General features: G+C 40.0%; 3 protein-coding genes across 10 annotated transcripts in view; 2 read left to right on the top strand and 1 right to left on the bottom strand.

Annotated features, from left to right (window-relative positions):
- Nucleotides 1-515: 515 nt before the first annotated feature.
- On the top strand, nt 516-11,464 carry naa20 (N-alpha-acetyltransferase 20, NatB catalytic subunit). 6 transcript variants are annotated; one of them, XM_088324508.1, is made up of 6 exons: nt 516-632; nt 2,129-2,153; nt 5,919-6,211; nt 7,598-7,743; nt 7,817-7,940; nt 10,373-11,464. In XM_088324508.1, exons 1-5 carry the CDS (start codon nt 580-582, stop codon nt 7,900-7,902), a joined length of 603 nt encoding a protein of 200 aa, XP_088180634.1. In that variant the 5' UTR covers nt 516-579; the 3' UTR covers nt 7,903-7,940; nt 10,373-11,464. The 6 variants fall into 6 exon arrangements, with proteins under 6 accessions (XP_088180634.1, XP_088180635.1, XP_088180633.1 ...); XM_088324509.1 differs by lacking the exon at nt 10,373-11,464 and adding an exon at nt 9,564-9,800; XM_088324507.1 differs by lacking the exon at nt 10,373-11,464 and adding an exon at nt 9,583-9,798.
- crnkl1 (crooked neck pre-mRNA splicing factor 1) lies at nt 8,720-23,143 on the bottom strand. The gene is made up of 14 exons (XM_088324505.1): nt 22,946-23,143; nt 22,658-22,810; nt 22,483-22,574; nt 21,391-21,549; nt 21,134-21,300; nt 20,881-21,059; nt 19,533-19,703; nt 19,239-19,430; nt 17,137-17,196; nt 14,518-14,598; nt 14,194-14,433; nt 14,028-14,129; nt 12,160-12,408; nt 8,720-9,986 (listed from the first exon to the last, which is right to left on the bottom strand). Exons 1-14 carry the CDS (start codon nt 22,991-22,993, stop codon nt 9,834-9,836), a joined length of 2,046 nt encoding a protein of 681 aa, XP_088180631.1. The 5' UTR covers nt 22,994-23,143; the 3' UTR covers nt 8,720-9,833.
- Nucleotides 23,144-23,547: 404 nt separating this feature from the next.
- cfap61 (cilia and flagella associated protein 61) overlaps nt 23,548-24,512 on the top strand; it is a 58,535-nt gene continuing 57,570 nt past the window's right edge. For 2 of the 3 annotated variants that reach the window (XR_015848238.1, XM_088324680.1), the window contains exon 1: nt 23,548-23,692. The gene's annotated coding sequence lies outside the window, so the exon portion shown is untranslated. The remainder of the gene's footprint in view (nt 23,693-24,512) is intronic. The other variant, XM_088324681.1, reaches the window with a different exon arrangement.

Raw genomic sequence — 24,512 nt, 5'->3', positions numbered from 1 at the left:
GCATGTGAACGCCTGCATGGACCAGCTGGCAGAGATGGGAAGCTGCGACGTGGCCGTCATAGACTTTCTGGACTAGTTTACAGGCTGGGGCGGCGCTGCTGTCATTTTCAACATTTTACCTAGTGTTTACTATGTTTGTGTACTGTAATGCTATATGTAACTCACCCTGAAAGGGGGATACCACTTGTGAGGTCCCTTCTCAAGGTTTCTCTTTTTCCTCACGCTGAGGTTTTGAGTTGTTGCTTGCCTGCATGTTGATTTAAGATCAGGTAATTGTAATCCTGTGCAGTCCTTTGAGACATTTTTGTGATTAAGGGCTGTATAAATAAATCTGACTTGACTTGGCTAGCTTGTTAGCTTTAAATGGTCACAAACGTCTCAATGATCTCACTCCATCTCCAGAGTAACTTATTCCAAACTGTTTTTGTCTAAAATGTACAAAATTGCTTTCGAAATATACATAGATGAAACATTTTCTGACGTTGTGTTGCAATTTGACCAAATGAGACGTCGCTTCCATTTGCCCTCCGTCCAGCAGAGGGCGTACTTAGGATTGTTCCTGGTTTAAAGGACATCAACATGACAACGCTACGACCGTTCAACTGCGACGATTTGTTTAAATTTAACAACATGTAAGTACAAACTTCATTGTTACGAAAGCTTAACATGTCTTTAATATTGTTTTTATTGTGCTGCTGTTTTTTGTGACGTCGTATATCGGTTTGTTAACGGGATAATCTTTGTGTGCGTGAGACGCTCTACTGCACCAAACCCCATTCACAAAATGTCCAATTTTATGTTAAGCACACGATAAACTTAACAAGAGTCTATATTATTTATTTTTAAATGATGGTTAGACTGTTTGACACAGTTAGTCAACTAACTGTTATTAGCAAACTGTATTACTTTTCTGTGTTACACGACTAAGGAACCACAAGTTATGGTCGGGTAGGGTTACTTTAACTGGATTACTTTCAATGACTTTTGGATGACTCCAATACCAAATATGCTAAGAAAAGACAAAAGAAACTAAATATGAATCAAATGACTCAATTTTGTGCAGGCTTGGGGAGTAACGGAACACATGGAACGGCAAAAATGATTAGATTTATTTTCATTTCGTTTTTGTCGCATTTTTTGTTCGTTTTGCCGGAGATCAAATAAATCAAAGTCAGGAGAGAAAGCTTACCACGTGTTGTGAGTCATTTTATTGATATTTAGTTTCTGTTGTCTTTTATTAGCATATTTGGTATTGGAGTACTCCAAAAGTAATTGAAAGTAATCCAGTTAAAGTAACCCTACCCAACCCTGACCATAACGACTAACTTGGCTAGCTAGTGGACAGGGTTGGGTAAAGTTACTTTAACTGGATTACTTTCAATTACTTTTGGACTACCCCAAAACCAAATATGCTAATAAAAGACGAAAGAAACTAAATATGAAGAAAATGACTCAATTTTGTGCAGGCTTGGGGAGTAACGGAATACATGGAACGGCAAAAATGATGTTGGCAAGCTGTTTGGATTTATTTTCATTTTGTTTCTGTCGCATTTGATGTTCGTTTTGCCGGAGATCAAAGAGATCAAAGCCAGGAAAGAAAGCTTACCACGTGTTGTGAGTCATAATCGGGGTTGGGTAGGGTTACTTTTAACTGGATTACTTTCAATTACTTTTGGATGACTCCAATACCAAATATGCTAATGAAAGACAAAAGAAACTAAATATGAATAAAATGATGACTCACAACACGTGGTAAGCTTTCTCTCCTGGCTTTGATCTCTTTGATCTCCGGCAAAACGAACATCAAATGCCACAGAAACAAAATGAAAATAAATCCAAACATCATTTTCGCCGTTCCATGTGTTCCGTTACTCCCCAAGCCTGCACAAAATGTAGTCATTTTATTCCTATTTAGTTTCTTTTGTCTTTTATTAGCATGTTTGGTATTGGAGTATTCCAAAAATCATTGAAAGTAATCCAGTTAAAGTAACCCTACCCAACCCTGGCTGTTGGTACATGAGTATTATGACTTGTGAAGTGTTGGATTAATTGACATTTTAATTTGTGAACATAAATAAAAATACAAACAGTCATGAGTTTGTACTTTTGTACTTTTTGCTTTTCACAGCAATTTGGACCCACTGACAGAAACTGTATCCTTCAATGTCTTGTCACTTAACTGATTTTCGAAGGGTAAGTAGTCAAATCGAGATTCCTTTATTTGTCTATACTAGTAGACACAAAAAGTCTCAAGGTACTGCACATGCCACAATTGCAACATCCCCTGATCTGAAACCTGCAGAATAAAATTCAAAAACCTCAACAGGAGGAAAATAAGAAACCTTGAGAAGGGGCCACATAATAGCAGTGTTCATTTTAGCTGTGAAAAGTGATGGGTCCCGGGGACTCGCATGCTGAAAAATCTATGGGTCCCAACAGAGATCTATGGCTCCCCAAAATTAAGTCTTATCCAGGTTGACATTGTAAATCGGCAACAAATATATCATAAAAATCTATATATTCATTCCGTTTTAATCATCACAGTTTATTGGTAATACAAATCAGTTATTCACTTTAAGATTTTTCAGTTCACAACAATATTGTACATGATACCAAATAATATTGCTGAAATAATTATATTAATCTATATTTTCATTCAGTTTTAATCATCACACTTAATTGGTAATACAAAGCAGTTATCACTTCAGAGTTTTCAGTTTACAATATTGTACATTATACAAAATACTAAAAATACTGCCATCCACTTAAATAGTTTTAGCAGTGAAAGCATGGCTAAGTCTTCTTTTTGATGTTGTATCCGTTCATACTTGCCTCTCTCTTCCTGCAGCAACGGAATTTCCATAGCTAATTTGTGGTTTTCATTGTCGTTGTGCCGATCCAATGTGCTTTTCTGAAAGTTCGTATTGTGAAATGATTCATGCAATCCATTTTTTTTGTCACGCTGGGTACACGCATCACAGAAGATGTAGCCTCCATTATCATCCTCCTCATAGCGTCAGTAGTAATATAATTGAGTCCATTTTGGCAGAAAAGTCCTTTTCTTGCTAGGAGTATTCTTTTGTTTATTTTCTTTTGTTGAATCATTTGCTTCAACACGCGTGTTTTCCTTACCTTTGCGATCTTCCGAAGAATTTCGTGCCAGCATTTTTCGAGCGGAAGCTCCAAACAGGAACATTTTAGGGAAATTAAATCAGAAAGCTAAGAGGGGGGAAGTCCTTGTAAACCTTTTAATGTTAGTAACAGAACCTCACATCTCAAGTAAACAGGGATCCAGTGCAAGTTAGCTCAAATTTGGGTGATATGATCAAACTTTAGTCCTAGTCAAGAGTTTTGCTGAGGCATTTTTAACAAGCTGTAAACTTGTTATACTAGACATTGAGAGGCCAGTGAGCAATAATAATAATAATAATTTCCTTGTATTGTCATTCTGTGTAACAATGCATCACAGTAACGGAGCCCAGAAGTTACAAACGCATTAATTTTAATCTCAGCATCCTGTCAGCAAACCTCTGCAAGATGGGGAGGGGAAAAAAAGCTATTTTAGTAATATTTTTCACATAGACTAAAACGACAGATTAGGATCGAATATAACACCTAGATTTTTGACCGAGTCACTATGGTGTTCCGCAGGATTCAGTACTTTGCCCCCTTTTTTTCAGCATTTACAGCAGACCTGGGCACTCCGGTCCTAGAGGGCCATACGTCCTGCCAGATTTTGAAGTTTGCTCTTCTTTAACTCAGGTGATACAAATAATAACCTCGTTAGCAAGCTAGCAAGTGCTCGTTAACGATACTGGTGATTGGAATCACCTGTATTGGATCAGAGAAACCTCAAAAATCATGCAGAACATACGACCCTCCAGGACCGGAGTGCCCAGGTCTGATTTACAGGCTTCCATTTGGTGATATTATTCGCAAGTATAATATCAGTTTCCATTGCTACGCAGATGACACTCAACTATATCTTCCCATGGAGGAATCTGCCACACCAAACTGTGGAAATTTGGAGGCCTGCCTCACTGAGATAAAAGAATGGATGTCACTCAATTTCTTGCGTCTTAACTCTGAAAAGACAGAAATGTTAGTTATTGGTCCATCTAAATGCCGTGACTTGTTCTCAAAAACTGCTCTGAATATTGAAAACATATAATATCACCCAGAGCGACTCAGTCAAAAATGTAGGTGACATATTTGACCCCGAACTGTTCCTTGAAACACATGTGAAGAAAATTACTAGAACAGCTTTCTTCCATCTCAGCAACATTGCTAAAATTCGTCCCATGCTCTCTCTGTCGGATGTGGAGATTATAATTCACGCGTTTGTTACCTCCCGTCTCGATGACTGTAATGCACTACTCTCCGGTCCGGTTTAACTAAGACAAGAAACTTTGATGACCCCGATTTTAGCTCACCTGCATTGGCTCCCTGTTAGCTTAAGACAGGGGTGTCAAACTCACTTGAGCTGGGGGCCACATGCTTCAAAGAAAAATGTCACGGGTGCCAGACTAGTAGGTTTAAGAAAAAGAAAGAGAGAAAAGGAAAGAGAAAAGGAGAGGGGTAAAGAAGAGAGAAAAATAAAGAGAGAGAGAGAACATGGGAGACAGCGTAGGAGACGGAGAAGGTGAGAGAGACACAAACATGGAGAAAAAGTGAGAGAAATAGAGAGAGAGAGAACGCGATAGACAGAAAGTGAGAAAAAAGGAGAAAGAACCACATAGAGATAAAAAAGAGTAAAAAGAGACAGAAATAGAAAATTAAAGAAAGAAAGTGAGAAAGAGAGAGAAGAAAGGAGAAAAAGATAGAGTGAGAACGAGTGAGCATTAGAACGAGAGTGAGGAAGAGTGAGACAAAGTGAGAACAAAAGAAGGAAAGAGCAAAAGAGAGAAATAGAAAAAAATTAGAAAAAGCAGGAAAGAGAAAGGGTGAGAAGGAAAGAGAAAGTTAGAGAGAGGGAAAGAGAAAAACAAAAAGAGCAAGACAAAGAAAATAGAGAGAAAAAATGAGAGAGAGAAGGAAGGAAGAAAGAGAGAGAGGGAGAGAAACACTACTACAGATGCTTTGCTATTTAAACTACAGCTCATTTTTCTCTTGCGCTTCACTCAGTGTTGTGTAGCGGGCCGGATTAAAATCCTCGGCGGGCCTGATTCGGCCCACAGGCCGTCTGTTTGACACATGTGGCTTAAGATGTGATTTGAAGGTTCTTTTGGTATTATACCAAATCATGCATGGACTTGCTCCCTCATATCTTTCACATTTAATTTCCCCCTCTATGTTCCGGTCCGGAGCCTTCGCTCTAAAAACGCTGGTCTACTAGTAATCCCAAGAGCCAAGAAGAAATCCATAGGTTCGAGAGCGTTCTCCATCCGGGCACCGGTGCTGTGGAATGCTCTTCCCCCTGCGATCTGATCTGCAACCTCAGTGGAAATGTTTAAATCTAAGCTTTAAACACACTTCAATTCTATAGCATATGAATAACCTAGATTTCATGTTGGCAGTATCAGGTGATGGTGTCATAATAGTCTGTGGTTTGCAATAGTCTTTGATCTGTGCGGCCCTTTGAGACTCTTTGTGATTACGGGCCAAACAAATAAACAGGACTTGACTACTGGTGATATTACATTTGTTTAGGTTCAGAGCAAAGTATAGGAACAAGTCACAACAATGAGCTAGACCAGCAATCACCTTCTAGTTTTTTTCTGGGTTAAGGCGCAAAAAACGAAGTGACATCCAACTTTTTATTCCGGCTTCCAAATTTTCCATAAGTTAACGGCACGGTGGCCTCCATCCTGTATTCCATTTTCAAAATTGAACAAACCACTTCAGCAAACGATGGAAGCAGACTTGATATTTGTGTCAACCACACGTGAAGAATGTTATGTCCTGAGCTTTGACGTCAGTATGGGATTCCTTTCTATCTTCAGTACTTGGCTCACTGGCCCGAGTACTTTATCGTGGCCGAAGCTCCCGGAGGGGAATTGATGGGCTACAGTAAGTCGGTCATCACAGGCGAGGTGGTCCCGTGCGGTTTTCACATCGTATTGTTCTTTATTCTAGTCATGGGCAAAGCAGAGGGTTCAGTTGCCCGAGAGGAGTGGCACGGCCACGTCACCGCCTTGTCCGTCGCGCCAGAGTTTCGCCGCTTGGGATTGGCTGCGAAACTCATGGACATGCTGGAGGAGATCTCGGAAAGGTTCGCCGTCACCGTCGATGTTCCCTCGAAGCTGCGCGTGTGCGCGATTGCACACTGCTCTATGATATCAGTTTCCATTGCTACGTTGATGACACGCAACGATATCTTCCGATGGAGGAATCTGCCACCTATTTTTTTTTTGCCTCGTAGTTCTTTTTCGGTTGATATCTTTCAGGACAACTTTGTTTTCTCCATTCTAAACATTCATTTTTGGCACCATGAGTAAAGTAGCGCGATAATAAAGTTATGGCCTTTTCATATGTCATTTGAATCACTAAGCAGCATTAGCTCAGGTGGTTGAGAGGTCGTCTTGGGATCAAGAGATCGCAAGAAAATCTAGCCAGCTCACAAAAATCAGGACTCAATTGCTAATTTAGAAGCTCCCTGTTAGCTTAAGACAGGGGTGTCAAAGTTACAGTGCATGAAGGCAAAAATACAAGGGTTCCCCTGACGTTGTGTCCTAAATGAAGTATTTTGAAGTCGAGTCGAAGGAGAACGAAGTTGAGTAAAGTTAGTTGAGTTTGTCAAGAACCGGCTTCTTTGGCTCGGCTCACTAAAAAGAACCGGCTCTTTCGGGTCCCAAACGGCTTTTCAGGTTGTTTTTGCTTCTTTAATCTACACGACCAAATATTATGTAAAATTGTGCACAAAATGACTTAAAGGAAGGGGGGGTATTAGAGCAAAAAAAGGGGAAAAAACAAATTGAAAAAGTAGTGAACAGCTGAGAAAAAAAAACAAAGGAGAGAAAAAGAAAAAAAGAGCAGGAAAAATAAAAAATAAAAGCCAGAAAAGAAGAAAGAAATAAAGGGAAAATTAACTCGAGAACAAAAAAGCAAGAAAAAAGTAACAGCTAGGAAAAATTGAGAAAAAATGAGATTTTCTTTAAAGGAATTTTAAAAAAGTAGAAAAAAAAACAGGGACAAAGAAGAAAAAGTTTGTGTTGCATTCAAATCATTTCCAATGATACCAAGTCAAGGTTGTTGCCAACATTGTACTTCCACTAAAAAATGTGATTAAATACAGTTGTGTAACGAGCAACCGACTCAATAAGCCACCAAAAATGTTAGTATTATGCGACAAAAGATACCAGGAAAAAAAGAAATGGAAAGAATTGCAAATACAAATGACGTTTGTGGTCAATTCATTCAAAAGTGGAAAATAATTTTGCATTGCCAGAAACTCAGCAAAATGTAACGTGATGTTTGATAATGATTTGGTTGCCACACTTGGGATTGCCGTTGCTCACTGTTGTTTCAAGCGTTGCTCACCGACTTTGTGTCAACGCTCAGACCCGTAAGGAAAATGACAGGGAACATTGATCACTGTCATAATCTGCTAAATCGTGTGTACTCCATTACCACAGACACGTGATTTTTCTTTCTTTAGGAAGGGCGGTTTCTTCGTAGACCTTTTTGTGCGCGTCTCCAACCAGGTAGCGGTCAGCATGTACAAGCGTCTGGGTTACAGCGTCTACAGGACCGTTATCGAGTACTACTCGGCAAGCAACGGCGAACCGGACGAGGACGCCTACGGTGGGATTTGCGTCGTCAGATTTAATACTGCGGCGTTGCTAACATTTTGTGTGGTTCCCTCCCTGCCTCGCAGACATGAGGAAAGCATTGTCCCGGGACACTGAAAAGAAGTCCATCGTCCCGCTGCCGCATCCGGTCAGGCCTGAGGACATCGAATAACATTTCTTGTGGCTCGCTGGTGGATGCAAGATTTAAAGGTGATTTTGAGTATATGCAGTGTTCTTGACTTCTGAGTACTAGGAGTAGTATTCCTCACCAGTAGTCTTCAATTATCTACTGTGAAAAATATTTTAGAATGAGCAAAGCAGGGTTGGGTAGGGTTACTTAAACTGGATCACTTTCAATGACTTTTGGATGACTCCAATACCAAATATGCTAATAAAAGACAAAAGAAACTAAATAGGAATCAAATGATGACTCACAAGACGTGGTAAGCTTTCTCTCCTGGCTTTGATCTCCGGCAAAACGAACATCAAATGCCACAGAAACAAAATGAAAATAAATCCAAGCATCATTTTTGCCGTTCCATGTATTCCGATACTCCCCAAGCCTGCACAAAATTGAGTCATTTTATTCCTATTTAGTTTCTTTTGTCTTTTATTAGCATATTTGGTATTGGAGTAATTGAAAGTAATCCAGTTAAAGTAACCCTACCCAACCCTGGAGCAAAGATAACCCTTGTTCAACTTCAAATTGACCAAACCCATGGAATTTTAGCTCAACTTGACTGTGTAATCCAGTAGTCATTCTTAAAGGCAGACTGTGTATGTTTAGAATTAAAAGTCTGACTTTTGGCTTTGAAGTTGAGAAAGTATATTGGGGTCTTTTTTAGAGCACAGGTGTTAAACAGGCGACCCGCGGGCCACGAGACAACACTCGGAGAAGTGCAAGAGAAAAACAAGCTGTGGGTTGAAATATGTCAATTTGGTGTTACCAAAGCTAGGTGCCTCAAAGTCACTGTACTTGTATTTCTTTCTCTCTTTCTTTTCCACCACTCTGCCTCTTTCACTCTGTGTCCCTCTTTTTCTCTTCCCTCGTTGCTCTTTGTCTCATTCTCTCTGTGTCTTTTAACCTCTTTTGCTCTAACTTCCTTTTTTCCTCTTTCTCTCTTCATACCCTTTGCGCTTTCTTTTCTCTCCTTTCTATTTCTCTTTGGATTTTTCTTCCTTCCTCTCCCTTTCTTTTCCCCCTCTCTCACAACTTTTTATCTTTTGTCTCTCATGCTCTTTCTCCTTTTCCCTCCCTCTTTCTCTTATTTCTTGATCTCTCTTTTTCTTTCTCTTGAATCTACTAGTCCGGCCCCCGACAGAATGTTTGTTCTATCGTGTGGCCCACGAGTGCAAATGACTTTGACACCCGTTTTAGAGGGTGGGAGAAGATTTGGGTTAGTCTGTAACTGAATCCCCATTAGTTTGTCAATTTCCTGCATTTCAACTTCAAATATTTTCAATATAGGGATGGGAAATCTACACTTAGATTCTAAAAACTCCACATGTATTCATGCTAAATTGACCTATTTTTTCATTTTTTTATAAATTGACCAAAATTTGTTTATTTGTAACGTATGAAAAATGTCTAATTATTATTAAACACAAAGAAAATAATTCTGGACAGGAGAAATAGCATCATTGTTGCAACAAGAGTTGTGGACATGGAGTCTCAGGCTTCTATTATTGTAATAAATGGGTGAATTATCATTTGTAACGTGTAAGTTAGTTGGAAAGTTAAAGGGACAGTGTGTAGAATAAGGGCAAAATTCAGATAAAACCACAATATTTTTTACAAGATAGTTTTTATCGATGCCACTTTCTAATATCTAGGTTGTGCCACAACTTACAGGAGCCCGATGAGTTTGGCTATTATCATTGTCATAAGAAAAACCACGAGGGAGTAATAGGTGTCAAGAAATAGACTTCAGTCTTGGACAAGAAGAATATTATATACTCAAAATGATTTCCACATGCCAGAGAGCCACAGAGTGAAAAGAACTCAGAATTGTCTTTAATTGCTGTACATTCTCAATAAAATATTATTGTAAAAAACAAAAAAAACAAAGTCAAAAACGTTGTCATGATCTAAACAGGAAGAAATCAAGGTCGGTCGTATTCTTGGACGTCCTCGTCGATATCCGTCTGTTGGCGTTTCTTCCACATCTTGGCCATGGCCAGCAACTTGAGGTTGGGCTGGTTTGCCGCGTCCTCGGGGAAAATGTAATCGTAGTATTCCTCCCAACCGGCGTCCGACTGCGGCAACAGAGAAACAAATTGAAAAGGACCCAATTTTTGGAACTACGAGGCGCAGCTGGAAATTTGAAAGTGCGGTGGACACGGTTAGAATTGAGTACCGGATTGATTTGTGCGATTATCGATCGATTGAAAAGCGGCGCTGACCAAAATAGCAAAACATTGTTTGCTACGGTGGGACAGTGGTTAGCGCGTGTGCTCCACAGCATACATGTTAAGTTTCAGAATTAGGAAATCTGGAGATTTTGTTTTTCGACGCGATTGTTATTATTATTATTTGAAAAGACAACAATATTCGTTTGTCAATCTACTTTATTGTTATTTTATGTTTACATGTGATTATTACAATGTTTAATTATTCCAAATTTTCTGGTTCATTTTAACAGACACTTATTCGTCCGCTGCTCTCGAAGGAATGAGATCACGTGGGGTTCGAGATTATGATTGCCAAGTCTCCATCAAAGCTTTTTCCGGTGCAGAACGGCGAAAAAGACGATGATAAAGACTATTGATAATTCGGCAAAACTTTGTTCACATAAAAATTTCAGCGATCAAAAAAATTTTTTTTTTTTTTTTTTTTTAGAAATCAATAGATGTTGCTCTCAGATCAGTAGGCGGGAGAATCGTAGCCAAAGCGGTAGTCTCCCGATTCGGTCGGGAAACTTAACAAGTGTGGGCACAGTTCTGAGGTCATGAGATCCAACATTCCTGTGTGGAGTTTGCATGTTCTCCCTGTGCTTGCGTGGGTTACCTCCCACATTCCAAAAACATGCATGTCAGGTTAATTGTCCCTAGGTGTGGATGAACGAGCCAATTGTCTGTCCCTGTGTGCCCTGCGATTGGCTGGCAACCAGTTCAGGGTGTCCCCTGCCCACTGCCTGAAGATAGCTGGGATGGGCTCCAGCACCCCCGCGACCCTACTGAGGATAAGCTGTGCAGCTAATGGATGGATGGAATCAAACCTTTGGTGATGTAGTGAGAGCAGCAACCGTTACCATTTGACTACCAGTGAGAGAGATGACATTTTTTACTCATGGTCCCAGAAACTAATGTTATAGAATGGCGAAAACAAAGTCATCCATAAAGATATAAACGTGAAGAGATTTTTTATTTTTTTTTGCCCCGTAGTCTTTTTTCGTTTTCTATCTTTCAGGACAACTTTGTTTTCTCCATTCTAAACATTCATTTTTGGCACCATGAGTAAAGTAGCGCGATAATTAAGTTATTGCCTTTTCACATGTCATTTGAATCACTAGGCGGCATTAGCTCAGGAGGTTGAGCGCTCATCTTGAAATGAAATGATCTGCATTTCTATAGCGCTTTTCAAGTCAATGACTTCCCAAAGCGCTTTACAGTGTGCTTCACATTTCCCAATAGCGGCCATGATCTGTGCAGCCATGTAAGGCGCTAACCTACGTATTGGGAGTTCAGTGTCTTACCCAAGGACACTTCGACATGTAACACGGACGAGCTGGGATTCGAACTGGGATCCCTTGATCCCAAGACGAGCGCTCTACCTCCTGAGCTACTGCCGCCCCAAGCTTCACATTTACCAATAGCAGCCATGTAACTAACTTGCTTATTGGGGGTATTAGGGGTTTAGTGTCTTACCCAAGGACACTTCGACATGTAACACGGAGGAGCCGGGATTCGAACCTGCGATCTCTTGATCCCCAGACGAGCGCTCTACCTCCTGAGCTAATGCCGAGATCGCAGCTTCGAATCCTGGCTCCTCCGTGTCAAAGTGTCCTTGGGCAAGACACTGAACCCCTAATGCCCCCAATAAGCAGGTTGGCTGCACGGCCGCTATTGGTGTGTGTGTGAATGGATAAATGTGAAGCACATTGTAAAGCGCTCTGGGAAGTCTTCATTGACTTGAAAGCGCTATAATATATATTATAATAATATAAATGCAGATCATTTCATTTCACTAGTGGTTAGATTTCGTCTCACCGGCGTGACCAGGATTCGATTCCCATTGCATCCAATGCTTGGAGACTTTGGTCAGCAAAATTTTACGACGGATCAACCATTGCACTAATAAATACCGTATAAAACGCGAATAAAAAGGGTAGCTCTTACTGAAGTTTGAATTCTACGCGCCTTGTATACGAAATAAATTTCTTTCGGGGTGCGCCTTATCGTGCGAAAATACGGTAGATGTTTCTCCTACCCCGTCTTCTGCCGTGAGCTTCCTCCTCTTCTTGACCTTCTCGGGCAGCAGCCTGTCCACGCGTTCCCTGTCGCCGTCGGAGCCGAACTCGGCCTCGAAATCCTTCCAGGCCTCCAGCAGCATGAGCCGCTCCTCCTTCTCCTCGCAGCTCCTCAGGCCCTTGTTGGCCTCCTCGAAGATCTGACGGCACTTTTGCAAACGCTCGTCTCCTTCCAGCGACAACTCGAACTTGGCGTAGCTGATCCAGACCTGATGGGAGGTAAGTTGGATGATGATTTGTCGCCGAAAATCAATAATAGGAATAGCCGACATCAATGTTCCTCTAAGCTGCGTGTGTGCGTTTTCCGCGCACAAGACAATCTAGCCGGCCCACAAAAATCAGGGCTCCAAATTGTTAATTAAGAAGCCAATTAAGTCAAAGTTACAGTGCTTAAAGGTCAAAATACACGGGTTGCCCTGACGTTGTGTTCTAAATGTGGAATTTGGAAGTCAAGGTCAAAGTCCAACGAAGTTGAGTCAAGTCGGTAGCCGGCTTCTTCGGCTCGGCTCACTAAAAAGGACCGGCTCTTTCGGGTCCCAAACGGCTCTTCAGGTTGTTTTTGCTTCTTTCATCTCTACATGACCAAATATGATGTAAGATTGTGCACAAAAATGACTTGAAGGAAGGGGGGAATAGAATAAAAAAAGAAAAAAAAACAAAATGAAAAAGGAGTGAAAAGCTGAGAAAAACAAAAGGAGAGGAAAAAAAGAACAGGAAAATTTCAGAAAAAAGCCAGAAGAAAAGAAAGAAGCAAATAAAGGGAAAAAGGTAATAGAGAACAAAAAAAAATAACATTTTTTTTAAGGAATTTAACAAAAGGAGAAAAAAAACTAAATGATGTTGCCAAAATGACAGTATAAAGTATAGGTATAAGCACTATGGTACACTGAAAGGACTGTTATAAAGTGTCAATCAAGTACTGTAGAGTTAACATGAATTTTTTTTATCATCATTTGTGATCACCGCGGGTCAGGAGGTAAACCAATTTGTTCATTCTGGTTAATAATATTGCTGTGATTTGGGGTTGTATTGTATGTTTCATCTGTTTTCAAGTTTAGCTATATTTTATGCTTTTTTCCTCATGATGAGGATTTTGAGCTTTTCCTTGCCCTCATTTAGGTTGTAGATCAGGGGATGCTGTCATAATAGTCCGCAGTCTGTGCAGCCTTTTAAGGGCATCACAGATGGACATGACTTGACTTTTTTTAAGAAAAAAAAACTAAAAATAAGTAAAAAAAATAATGATATAATACATTCTAACCTTTTGGGGGAGATTATCAAAATATTTAAATTATGATTTTTACTCTATTACATTTATTTCTGTTGGTTAATAGATATTTGTATCGGTTCTGTCTCGTGTTCAGAGAAATACTTTAAAAAAAGACAAAAAGTAAATGCGGATGAATGTTACAACAGGGCGCTCAATGGCAGAATGCTATGTTTTATTTATTTACTCGTAAAATACGAATAAAATCATAAAATTTGGCAATTTCCTGTCTGGTTGAAAAACACTGGTTTAGAGGGATACAAAAAAAAAAGTTAGTTTTTGTTTCAACTTATTCTTTATTTACCTGTCCCTAAAAATAAACGACTTCATGGTTTATAACTCTACAGACCGAGCACTGTGCCTAATAGGTTTTAGCTAGGGCATTTTTAGTTTTAGTATTTGTACAGTATGCTCAGAAGAAGTATACTTTTTTTGTACCCAGTTTTTGCCACGTAATGTTTTTTTTTAACATAAGTACATTTCCAATTTTTCTACTCATTTCAATAGTTTGTATAGTCAACTATCAACCTGAAATGTGGTGTGAAGGAATGGGGCGCTTACCTTGACATGCTGGGTGCGCTGCAGCAGTCTTTTGTAAAGGTTCCTCGTGTTTCCAAACTCTTCCTGCTCGATCTCAAAGTCGATGTAGGACTTCCACAAAACCTGTTTGGATTTTCATTCGAATTTTCATGAGTGGCACCCAGGATGTTTTGGATGAAAGCATTACCTCGGGCATGTCGAGCCGCGGCTGACCGATGGCGAGCTCGAAAATGGCTCGCGCGCGGTCCACGTCGCCCAGGATGGTCTCCAGCTCTGCAAATTTGATCCAGGTGGTGCAGTTCTCCGGCGTGAACTCCAAGTATTTCTCATAGAGCTTCCGGCAACGGTCGAACTCGCGCAGCTGAAGCTCCAGCTCGATGTAACCCTTCAGGAGTTTGTTTTTCGGACATTTGCCGATAGCTGTGCCCTGTGGAAGTCATCAGTTAGGACGCTGATAGATTTACTCTAATCCGTTTGCTTTTTTTTTCTCGAAAAAACGCGGCATCTTTACCATGATCTTTCGAGCACCCTGCAGGTTCTTCTGTCTGATCTCAAACTGGGCAAAGAGCAGCCAAATCTTTGCGAAGGTGAACTGAGACAAAGAAAATGGCCGTTAAGTGAAGTCTCCACGGGGTGTGGGCCATTAGGTCGTTTGACGATTTCCCTCAGTATTAAAAAGATAAAAGGTTTTATATGCTGTATCCCAAAGGAAAGGAGCTCGGTATACTGTATATTTCTTCTTTAGAAAAAAACTGAGTAAAAAGCAGAAAGAAAGACAGCTAGCGACAGACAGGTTGACTAAGAAAAAGACTGAGGGAAAGAAAGACAGATAAAGAAGGAGACAAGGGATAGAGCAGGGACTTGAAGTCAGAGAGCAAGACAGGCAAAGAGAAACAGCGAGAGCGCAAGAATAAAGAGACAGTGAGATAAAGAAAATCAGAGAGGGAGACACTGAGAAACAGATAGGAAATAGAGTGAGCGCAAGATGGAGAGGGAGACAGGGACATAGAGCAAAAGAGACACAAAGACAGTGACACAGGCCAACAAATAGAAAGACTAAGAGAACTAGACAGAGGGAGACAGTAAGAAACAGAGTGAAACAAAGATGGTGACGGCAAAATAGAGGGAGACAGAAAGAGAAGGACACTTGAGTCAGAGAGCAAGACAGGCAGAGAAAGACATACAGAGGGAGAGCGCAAGACGGGGAGTAAAACGAGGAAGAGAGACAGATTAAAAGAGAGAAACTGAGGAACAGATAAGGAGACATGGAGAGAGACATGGGCTGAGAAATAAGACTAAGGAAACGAGACAGAGGGAGCGAGTGAGAAACAGAGATAGTGACAGCAAAATAAAGAAACAGAGTGACTTGAGACTCAGTAAGAGAGAGAGACAGGTAGACTTTTTGTGAATAAGGGCTATCCAAATAAAGATTAATTGACAGATTGAGAGACAGGGAATCTGAGTGGGAAACAGAGAGAGAGAGAGAGAGAGAGACATAGATAGAGCGAGACAAAGAGATATTGAAAGATTACTGATAAAAAATTAGGACATATCTTGCTACAATTTGTGTTTTTTTTTCTCTTTGTTGTTGGTGAATGAAACTGAAAAAACACCCTGTGAATATTGTTTTTTTTTTTATTACTGCTGCTAAATGTTATTACACTTATTTTCACAATGCGCTTTCCCTTTTCATTAGGTCAGTTTACCAAGCACTACATTGTATTTTTTGCCTATTTATCTTGATAAGACCTTTTTTTCCTTTTAAAATCTGTATTACCGTATTTTCTGCACTATAAGGCGCACCTAAAAGCCTTTCATTTTTTCAAAAGCTGACCATGCGCCTTATAATACAGTGCACCTTAAATATGGATCAATATTAAGTCACAAAGTCTCGCAACTAAGGCAAGCGGCCGCCGACTAGATTTCCCCCCGAAGGCGAAGTCGTCCGCAGTGTATGCTGGGATTTATATACCGGCGTTTCATTTCCTAACCAATGTGTCAATCATCATTTGAATCAGTCACTATTGGCCAAAGTTATTCGGAGGTAAAGGGGGCGGATCCTTTTTATCATTTACAGGCTGGCATAGGCTAAAGGGGTGAAACAAAGCCTGCGATTGGCCGGAAAAGATGAACGTGAATCGCACGTTGGGTTGCACTACGGCATAGAGAAAACATTTTTTACCATTCTGTATTTGTAAATATTTGACTCTCCTGGATTTACTACACTCACGGTCGTAAGAAGACCATGGTTACGTATCCTTATTGAACGTGATGGCTGCAAGAGAACTTAGGTGAGCTATGCGGCTTTATATTTTCCCGGTATCTTGTTTTTGAACGATCTTGATGTTTCTGTGATGAGTCTATTTTTAAACTCAATTCAATTCAGTGTTTATCGTCATATGCACAGTAAAGAACCCCGTTTCCCTGCACAATCAAATTCTTACTTTGCTGTCCACACAGCTGCCAGCAAAAAATAAAATGGAAACTAAGAAATGTTTGGCATTTCTTGAATCCCAAGACTTTAACCTTCCGAATGATATTCGGAACGATGCATTTGAGTGACATCGTACGGACACTGTTTCCGTACATGTCTGAGACACGTATATGCTTCTTTGCAAGCTTTGAGAATGTTAAGGGGGTAAGAAGTTTGTCTGAACTATCTGACTGTTTTGTCGATGTTCCCATTGTAGCGCCTTATAATCCGGTGCGCCTTATGTATGGAAAATAGAGGACCAAAAACTTTTTTGGGGGTGCGCCCTATAACCCGGTGCGCCTTATAGTGCGGAAAATACGGTACATGTTTTACATACAATGTTTCACAACGTTTATATCATCGATAATAAAGACAATTCTAATTCTGGTATTCAATGCATAAATAAATATACAAAAAAGGCCATCATGTACTAAAAAGTCTGAAAATGTTTAAACGTGAATCAATACCTGCTTCTTAAAGTCGCAGAGATGTTTTTAAAAAGAAATGGTGTTCAAAGAGGAAACAATGCTGCTTTGGTTTTCCTACAACTTTTTATACCATAGCATTTTAAGGCTGTCATTTTAATACCCTGATATGATTGCTCAAGGTTATCCTACCGTCAGAATCCCATATGGCTAAGACATGATAACCGATTACCTTTTTGTGAGGGATCAGATCCAAACAGGCCTGATACACTTGCCGTGTCCTTTCCTCGTCCTGTCCGCACACAAAAATCTCCAATTAGTATGATTACAGCCAGGTTTATTAGACATAATTGTGATTTTTCACCAAAAAGTAGAGACTGTTCTAAAACAATGTTCTTGTGCCTTTCTCATCTTAAGGATGCTCTGGCTGAGTTTTTGGTTGAGATTTTCATTGGACACGGATGTGATTGAGGTGAGGAGAAAGTCTGACCCGGTGGGGGTCCAGGGCGGAGCTCCTGGGTTTTAAGCAATTTACTTGTCCAAAACAGTGCTTAAATGAATCATTTAAGTAACATCTTTAGAAGATTTCAATAACAAAATAATTTGCCCACATACCTGATTTTTATTGTAAATACTGCAAGGTCAGTTCAATCCATACACATTAAAAATAAAATATTCTTCAAATTGTAATGTTTGGTTCACTTCACAAGGATGAGAACAGAGAAATGGATTTCTGCTGAAAATGTTTCCAGTTATTTTCAAATTCACTCATAAACTTGAACATCTTCACACTTGAACACTTCACTTAACGAGAACAGAGAAATGTATTACAGCTGAAAAGGTTTTCGGTTTTCAAATCCACTTCAGACTTGAAGATTTTGCCCGTATTGCCCGGACGTGTGCCTTCCGTGCAAATTTCTGGGCTGCCTGCATCTTCCCCTTTGCCTCTGCCTTGGATGCCTCCTGTTTTGCTCTGATTTCAAGTTTCTGCCTCTTGGCCTCCCTTTCCACTTCTCTCATCAGCAGCTCTTCCCTATACCTTTTGCTGGAAGTCTTGATCTTGAAGCAGAGCCTACCATCAACAGGGTCCATGATAAGGTCTTTTCTTCTGAATTGTCGGATGGCAGACTTCTTCCTTCCGTTCTCGACGAGGTCTTAGCGGCTAATAATGCCAACAAGCAAGTACGTTTAGCGAGACGCAATATATTCGAAAGCCAACATTGGCTAGCAGCATTTAGGGGAAAGAACTGAAATCTCATTGGATTGGGCTCGAATGTGTCCATCTCTCTCTAATCAAATTTCAGTATACTGAATTCCGTGTCACGCCGACATTGTATGACGAAATGTTTCCCCGACTCAAGTGATTTGAAAATAAAAGTACGCTTTAAGAATCAATAAGTGAAGTACAGCGGAACCTCGGTTCTCGACCATTATCCGTTCCAGAACCCTGTTTGAAAACCGATTTGTTCGATCACCGAAATCATTTTTCCCATTAAAATTAATGTAAATCGTTTTAATCCGTTCCGACACCTGAATGTTCAACGTAAACATAAAGCTAATCCAGGCTAATCGTACGTTCGCGTTATCGTAATCTTTCATACGAAAGATTACGATAACATGAACGTGTAAAAATAAAATAAAATCTGGTCGTTTACAAGTCATTTAGCACCTGGGTCTCCACAACAAGTGGTGAGCGGTTCATTGGAAAGGGGGCTCCGTTCCAACACCCTGAATGTTGGGCTCCGTTCCAACACCCTGAATGTTTAACGTAAACATGAAGCTAACCCAGGCTAATCGTACATTCGCGTTATCGTAATCTTCCGTACGAAAGATTACGCTAACATGAACGTGTAAAAATAAAAATAGGATAAAGAAAAGAATTATGAATAGGATTTTTTACCTTTGTGGTGGTCAGCAGAAGGCGCAAGCAAGATCAGACACTCGCACACCTCCTTCATATTTTGCTATTATTTCTTTCTTAAATGCAATAGTTGCACGCACTACTTTTCTTTTTTCACCTGGAGCAATAAGTGCTGCTTGCACTGACTTTCTTAGGAGGCATAATTAGGGGCTAAAACACTTGGTACACCTATATTAAAAGTGAAAGCAAAAGGAAGCACGTCCGCACGCAATAACAATTGGTCACTAAAAGAGCCATCTACACCCGTACGCTGCTCAGCATGGCACCCTAGCGTACGCACTCACGCATTACCGGCTTTCGAACTCCGATTTTTGGACTGAACAGCGAAGCAAGAATTCCTCGAAATTTATAGTCGGAAAAATCACATCCCTGATTTGTTCTCAGATTCCTCTCACTCTCAGCTATGAACTCACCATGACTTCCAGCTCTTCGTAAAGAGCGTAGTTAATCCACAAATAGATGTATCGTCTCCAGTGGCGCTTTTCCTGGAGGGGCGGCACGTTGGCGATGGCGCGCTCGTACACTTCCCGCACCGTGTCGGGGTCCGCGTCGCTCTCCACCAGCCGCAGGTAATCAAACCAGGCGTCGTAGTTGTGCGGGTTGGCCTTCGGGCGCAAGCGAGCGGTTACATGAATGAAAACTTTATACGAACATACATCGCCCATAACGCGTTATTTTGGGATAGTGGTCACTTGTCGCCCACCCACCTTCACTTCCTCCTCGTATTGGAAACGCCTTTTGCTGACGATGACGTCTTCAATCCCGCGCCGGTCCCCAAATTTTTTCTCGAACATGGTGTAGTTCTTGAAGAGCTCTTGAGCCTGCTGCTTGGGGATCCGGTCCAAGGCGTACTTGTAGATCACGCGCACGCGCTCAAACTGTCCGGGGACAAATATCAAGTAACAATCATTCCGTGCATTTTCCCCCTTTAAACTCTGCCACATATATACTGTATACAATTCACTCTTTTGCAGAATACTGCTACTTTCTGAAAACACCGGTGAAGCTTTGTAATGATAATAATTTGTGTTGCTTTATTTTGGGACATTTAAAAACTCATCATTAGAAATGCACCGAAAAAGCATGATGCATAAACTGCCCCTTTCAACCCTGCTGTTTCTTTTTCACATTTCACACAGGAAGAAAGGAGGGCAACACCACTAAAAAGGGAATTTTTGGTAGTTGCCAGCCTGATTAAAACTGCAGAGCTAACCTACTCCGTTTTAGCAGTTTTTATTGTAAAACCTTTCAATGTGTGTAACATTTAGTCCATTGTTAGAAGATCCGCCTCAAAAAATCTCAAATTCATTGCTATTATTATTGATCCTCTTACGTTTCTTTAAACGCTTTGCTGAAGCTTAAATGTCGTCCAAAAATAAAAACATTTGTAATATACTTTGTTATCAAAACACTGCAAATTAAATTACTTCAATATATTTTAGTAACTTCTTCTGGTATTTTTTTTTTCAAATGTTACAGGTTTCGGATAAGCAGTTCTCATTTTTGATTTAGGGCAAATATTTCCATTTTGGTGCATCCCGAAACTTTTTTTTAAGCCTGATAAAAAAACAGTACACAAATCCACAAAGTAGAAAATTTGTAAAAGCCTAATAGCAAATCCGGGTTGGACAAAACAATCCCAACTCTCGCCCATCACCTTTTAATTGGTTATAACAATACCACCCAAAGAAAAAACATTTAAAGAAAAATTTAATTCACGAAATTGATTTATCACGTGCAAAATATTCAGACAAAAATAAGCAATTACTTTAAATAACTTTTAAAAACAATCCTACCTTGTGACCAATTTGCTTGAACTTCACATTTAACTAAATATTAACTATTATGGAATGATCAGTACCAGATTTGAATAATTAGAGTTGCTTAAAATTCTACCTTCGATTTACAGAGTCAGCAAATTTTCAAATTGAAGATGTTTAAAAATATATATTTAATCCATTGAATTTCTATTCTTTTTCCAACCTTATGGAAAATATGCAAGAGTTTGACTCTACATAATAGGTTGTCCAGAAGGAACAGAGCTTTGCAACCTACCTCTTTCTGAATCTCTTCAAACTTGGCAAATGCGACAAAGAGGTTCTCGTTCACGTGCTCCTCGCCAAAGAACTCCACGGCGCGCTCGTATACTTTCCTGCTGTGAGCGATGTAGCCATGCTTCTCCTCAAAGCGAGCATACTTGATCCAGTTTTTGTCCTCGGGATGGACCATGACGAGTATACACCCGTTAAGGCGGATAGACTTTTTTTAGGCACGCAAACAGGCGAAGAAGATACAAACAAAAGGATATATCTCTCATAGATGCTGCGGGCTTTGTCCACCTCCTTATAGCGCAGCTCAAAGTTGATGTAGGAGTGCCAGGCTTGTTCTTCGGGCTCCCATTCCATCCAGCGTTCAAACGCCTGCCTGCAGCCCGCCACGTTGCCCAGCATCTCCTCCATATAGGTGTACTTGTACCTGCCGGCCATCAGGGAAAAGTTGAAAACGTCCCCGGAAGGACCGACGAACGCACCGTTTGCGCGTTTGGGCAGGAAGTTGTCGGCTCACCAGAACTGGTTGACTCGCGGCAGTATGGTGATTGCCCGGTCCCAGATGTTGCGCGCATGGTTCACCTGCCGACTCTTCATCTCCATCTCGGCGTACTTCAGCCACAGGGTCACGTTGCGGTGGTCCACGTCCAGTGCTCGCTCGTAAATGGAGCGAGCCCTTGAGTCATACGAAATAAAAAGATGAAGAAAATTAAGGTATGTTAGGCATTTACTAAAGTTAAAAATGGTAACATAGGTGGACTCAAGTGTGCCATCACTTAATTCAGAGCTCATAAGCGCAGTGTTCTGGTTTTCTCTCTCTCGCTGTCTCTTCTTTTCTACCCCTTTCCTCACACTGTCTCTTTCACTCTCTGTGTCTCTTTTTCTCTTCCTTTAATGCTCTTTGTCTCTTTCTCTGTGTCTTTTTAACTTATTTTGCTCTAAATTCATTTTTTTCCTTTTCTCTCTTTTCTCTTCCTACACTTCGCGCTTTATTTTCTCTTTTCTCTCTGTCTTTCTATTTCTCTTTGGATTTCTTTCTCCCTCTCCCTTTCTTTCCCCCTCTCTTACGACTTCTCTTTTTATCTTGTTTCTCATGCTCTCTCCCTCTCTCTTCTTTTCCATTCCTCTTTCTCTCTCTTATTTCTTTATCTCTCTTTTGCTTTCTCTTTAATCTACTAGTCCGGCCCCTGACAGAATGTGTGTTCTATCGTGTGGCCCCCGACTTAAAATGAGTTTGACACCCCTGATTTAACTGATGATTAAAACTGAATGAAAATATGGATTAATATAATTATTTCAGCAATATTATTTTGTATAATGTACAATATTGTTGTGAACTGAAAAATCTGAAGTGATAATTGATTTGTATTACCAATAAACTGTGATGATTAAAACTGAATGAATATATAGATTTTTATTATATATTTGTCGCCGATTTACAATTTCAACCTGGATAAGACTCAATTTTGGGGAGCCACAGATCTCTGTTGGGACCCATAGATTTTTGAGCATGCCAGTCCCAGGGACCCATCACTTTTCACAGCTAAAATGAAGACAACTTTCACCATGTGCACATATCTTTTAGGAAATGATATGTTTGGATAAATACCTTTGGACCTCGGTCAAGCTTTCCTCCCATTGTGCGTATTTTATCCAGTTACTGATTACAGAGCGGTTCTTTCGAATGTTGTCTTCAAACGCCTGACATGGAAAGAAAAATGTTAAAGGTTGTACGGTAGAGTAAATATTAGATTTTGAGTATATTTGTAGATCCGGTTTCATACCTTCCTCTTTCTCAACTTGTAGTCGTTGAGTTCTTCCTTGTCGGTGATCTTTTGTTTTGGTGGCGGCGGGAGAAGTTCGAGTTCTCGTTCTTTGGCTTCCCTGAGAAGCTGTTCGGCCGTGATCTGCAGCTCCGCGGGGGCTTTATTCTTCACCTATGTCACACAGAAACACTATTGTTAAAAACACTTTCATTGACACTAACAAGGACAGTCCTAAACGCTATCAATTAACATTAGCATTAGCTCAGCTAATGCTAGCCTTTATTTATCTACGTTTATTCAGTTTACCTTCGCCACCTTCGGTATTCGCTGCTTTCCAGCCGCCGTCGAAGCCATTTTTACAAACCTAACGGGCTTATGTAACGAGAATACCCTTTCAAAATGGTAAACCTTAAGTCAGACGAGAAAAAAAAAATCGAAATTGTTGCGACCATGCGAGCCACCATGACAGTTCCCAAGATACTTTGCAACTTCCGGTTCACATACCTATTTTTTTTTCAATTTCAAAATAGGAAATATAATATGGATAATTAAACTCTATTGATAAGTAACGAATATCATTAAAATTTTACAAACCAAACGGGATTATGTAACGAGAATAACCTTTCAAAATGGTAAACCTAAAGTCAGACGAGCAAATTTTTTTTCGAAATTGTTGGGACCATACGAGTTCCCAAGATACTTTGCAACTTCCGGTTCACATATTTAAAAAAAAAATAAAAATTAAAACAGGACATATAACATGGATAATTAAACTCTATTGATAAGTAACGAATATAATTAAATTTTATATCTGTTTTATTGTCACTTAATCTCATAAAACCATTTTTGTGACGTCAGGCGAACTTGCGTCCCAAGGACCCACAATGCATTGTAACCACTTGTTACCTAGCAACGACGCGAGCGTCGCCAAATTGTAAACATCAGGACTCAGAAAAAGGTTCATAAATAATTTTTATCTTATGAAGTTAACATAAACTTACCCATAATGTCACAAGATGCAACAAGTTGATTCAATTGCCATCAAAGAAGAAAGTAAGTATTGTCAAATTCTGTTTTAGATTTGCTAGGAAATTAGTTTTTAAAGCATTCAAATATTTAGGGTCAACCCGACAACTTTGGTATTTTTCCTGATAAAGTCCAGCTTTTATTTAGCTAGTGCAGTGTTCAATATCTGTGTTCTTATGGCCATATTAATTTCTTCCGTTTGTTAGCCAGTCCCAGATATAGCTTTTTCTTCTCTACTCTGCTTTGAAGACCAGCTTCTTTGAGTCACCTCTTCACTGTATATGTCGACACTGTTGAGTCTATTTGATTAAGCTGTTAGTTGAGTATCTCTAAGGTGTATATTTCTCAAACAAGAGACTAATGTACCTGTCCTTTTGCTTGGTTGTGCAGCGTGGCCACCTCTTCTCTTTTTACTCTGGTTAGAGACCGTTTTTTGCTGTTCTCTGAAGGGAGTAGTACCCTCTGTTGAAGGATATCTTAAGCAATTTCTAGAACGGAATAGACTGTAGAGTTTCACATGAAAGGTATTTTTCAGGCCATTCTAAATGTGTAATGACAACTCACAAATGTGATGCTCCAGATTATCGACAATCTTAAAGGAAGGTCAGTTTTAAGGCCTCTCCAACCTCTAAACTGTTTTCAGCTGTGCAAACATCAATGCACAAGGGCTTTCTTCCATTAGCCTTCTAACACAATTAGAAAACACAATGCACTATTAGAACAATGGAGTGCTCCTTGCTAGAAATGGGTCTTTATACGCCTATAATGTTAAAAACAGCTACAATAGTCATTTACAAATTTAATAACATATACGGTCAATTTGTGGTTAGTTGGATGTTATCTTCAT

Source organism: Urocampus carinirostris, chromosome 20 (assembly GCF_059441175.1).
Source record: "Urocampus carinirostris isolate Australia breed hairy pipefish chromosome 20, RoL_Ucar_1.0, whole genome shotgun sequence".
Taxonomy (NCBI): Eukaryota; Metazoa; Chordata; class Actinopteri; order Syngnathiformes; family Syngnathidae; genus Urocampus; species Urocampus carinirostris.
The sequence above is the reverse complement of the archived record's forward strand: the minus strand, read 5'-3'. Positions and strand labels throughout refer to the sequence as shown.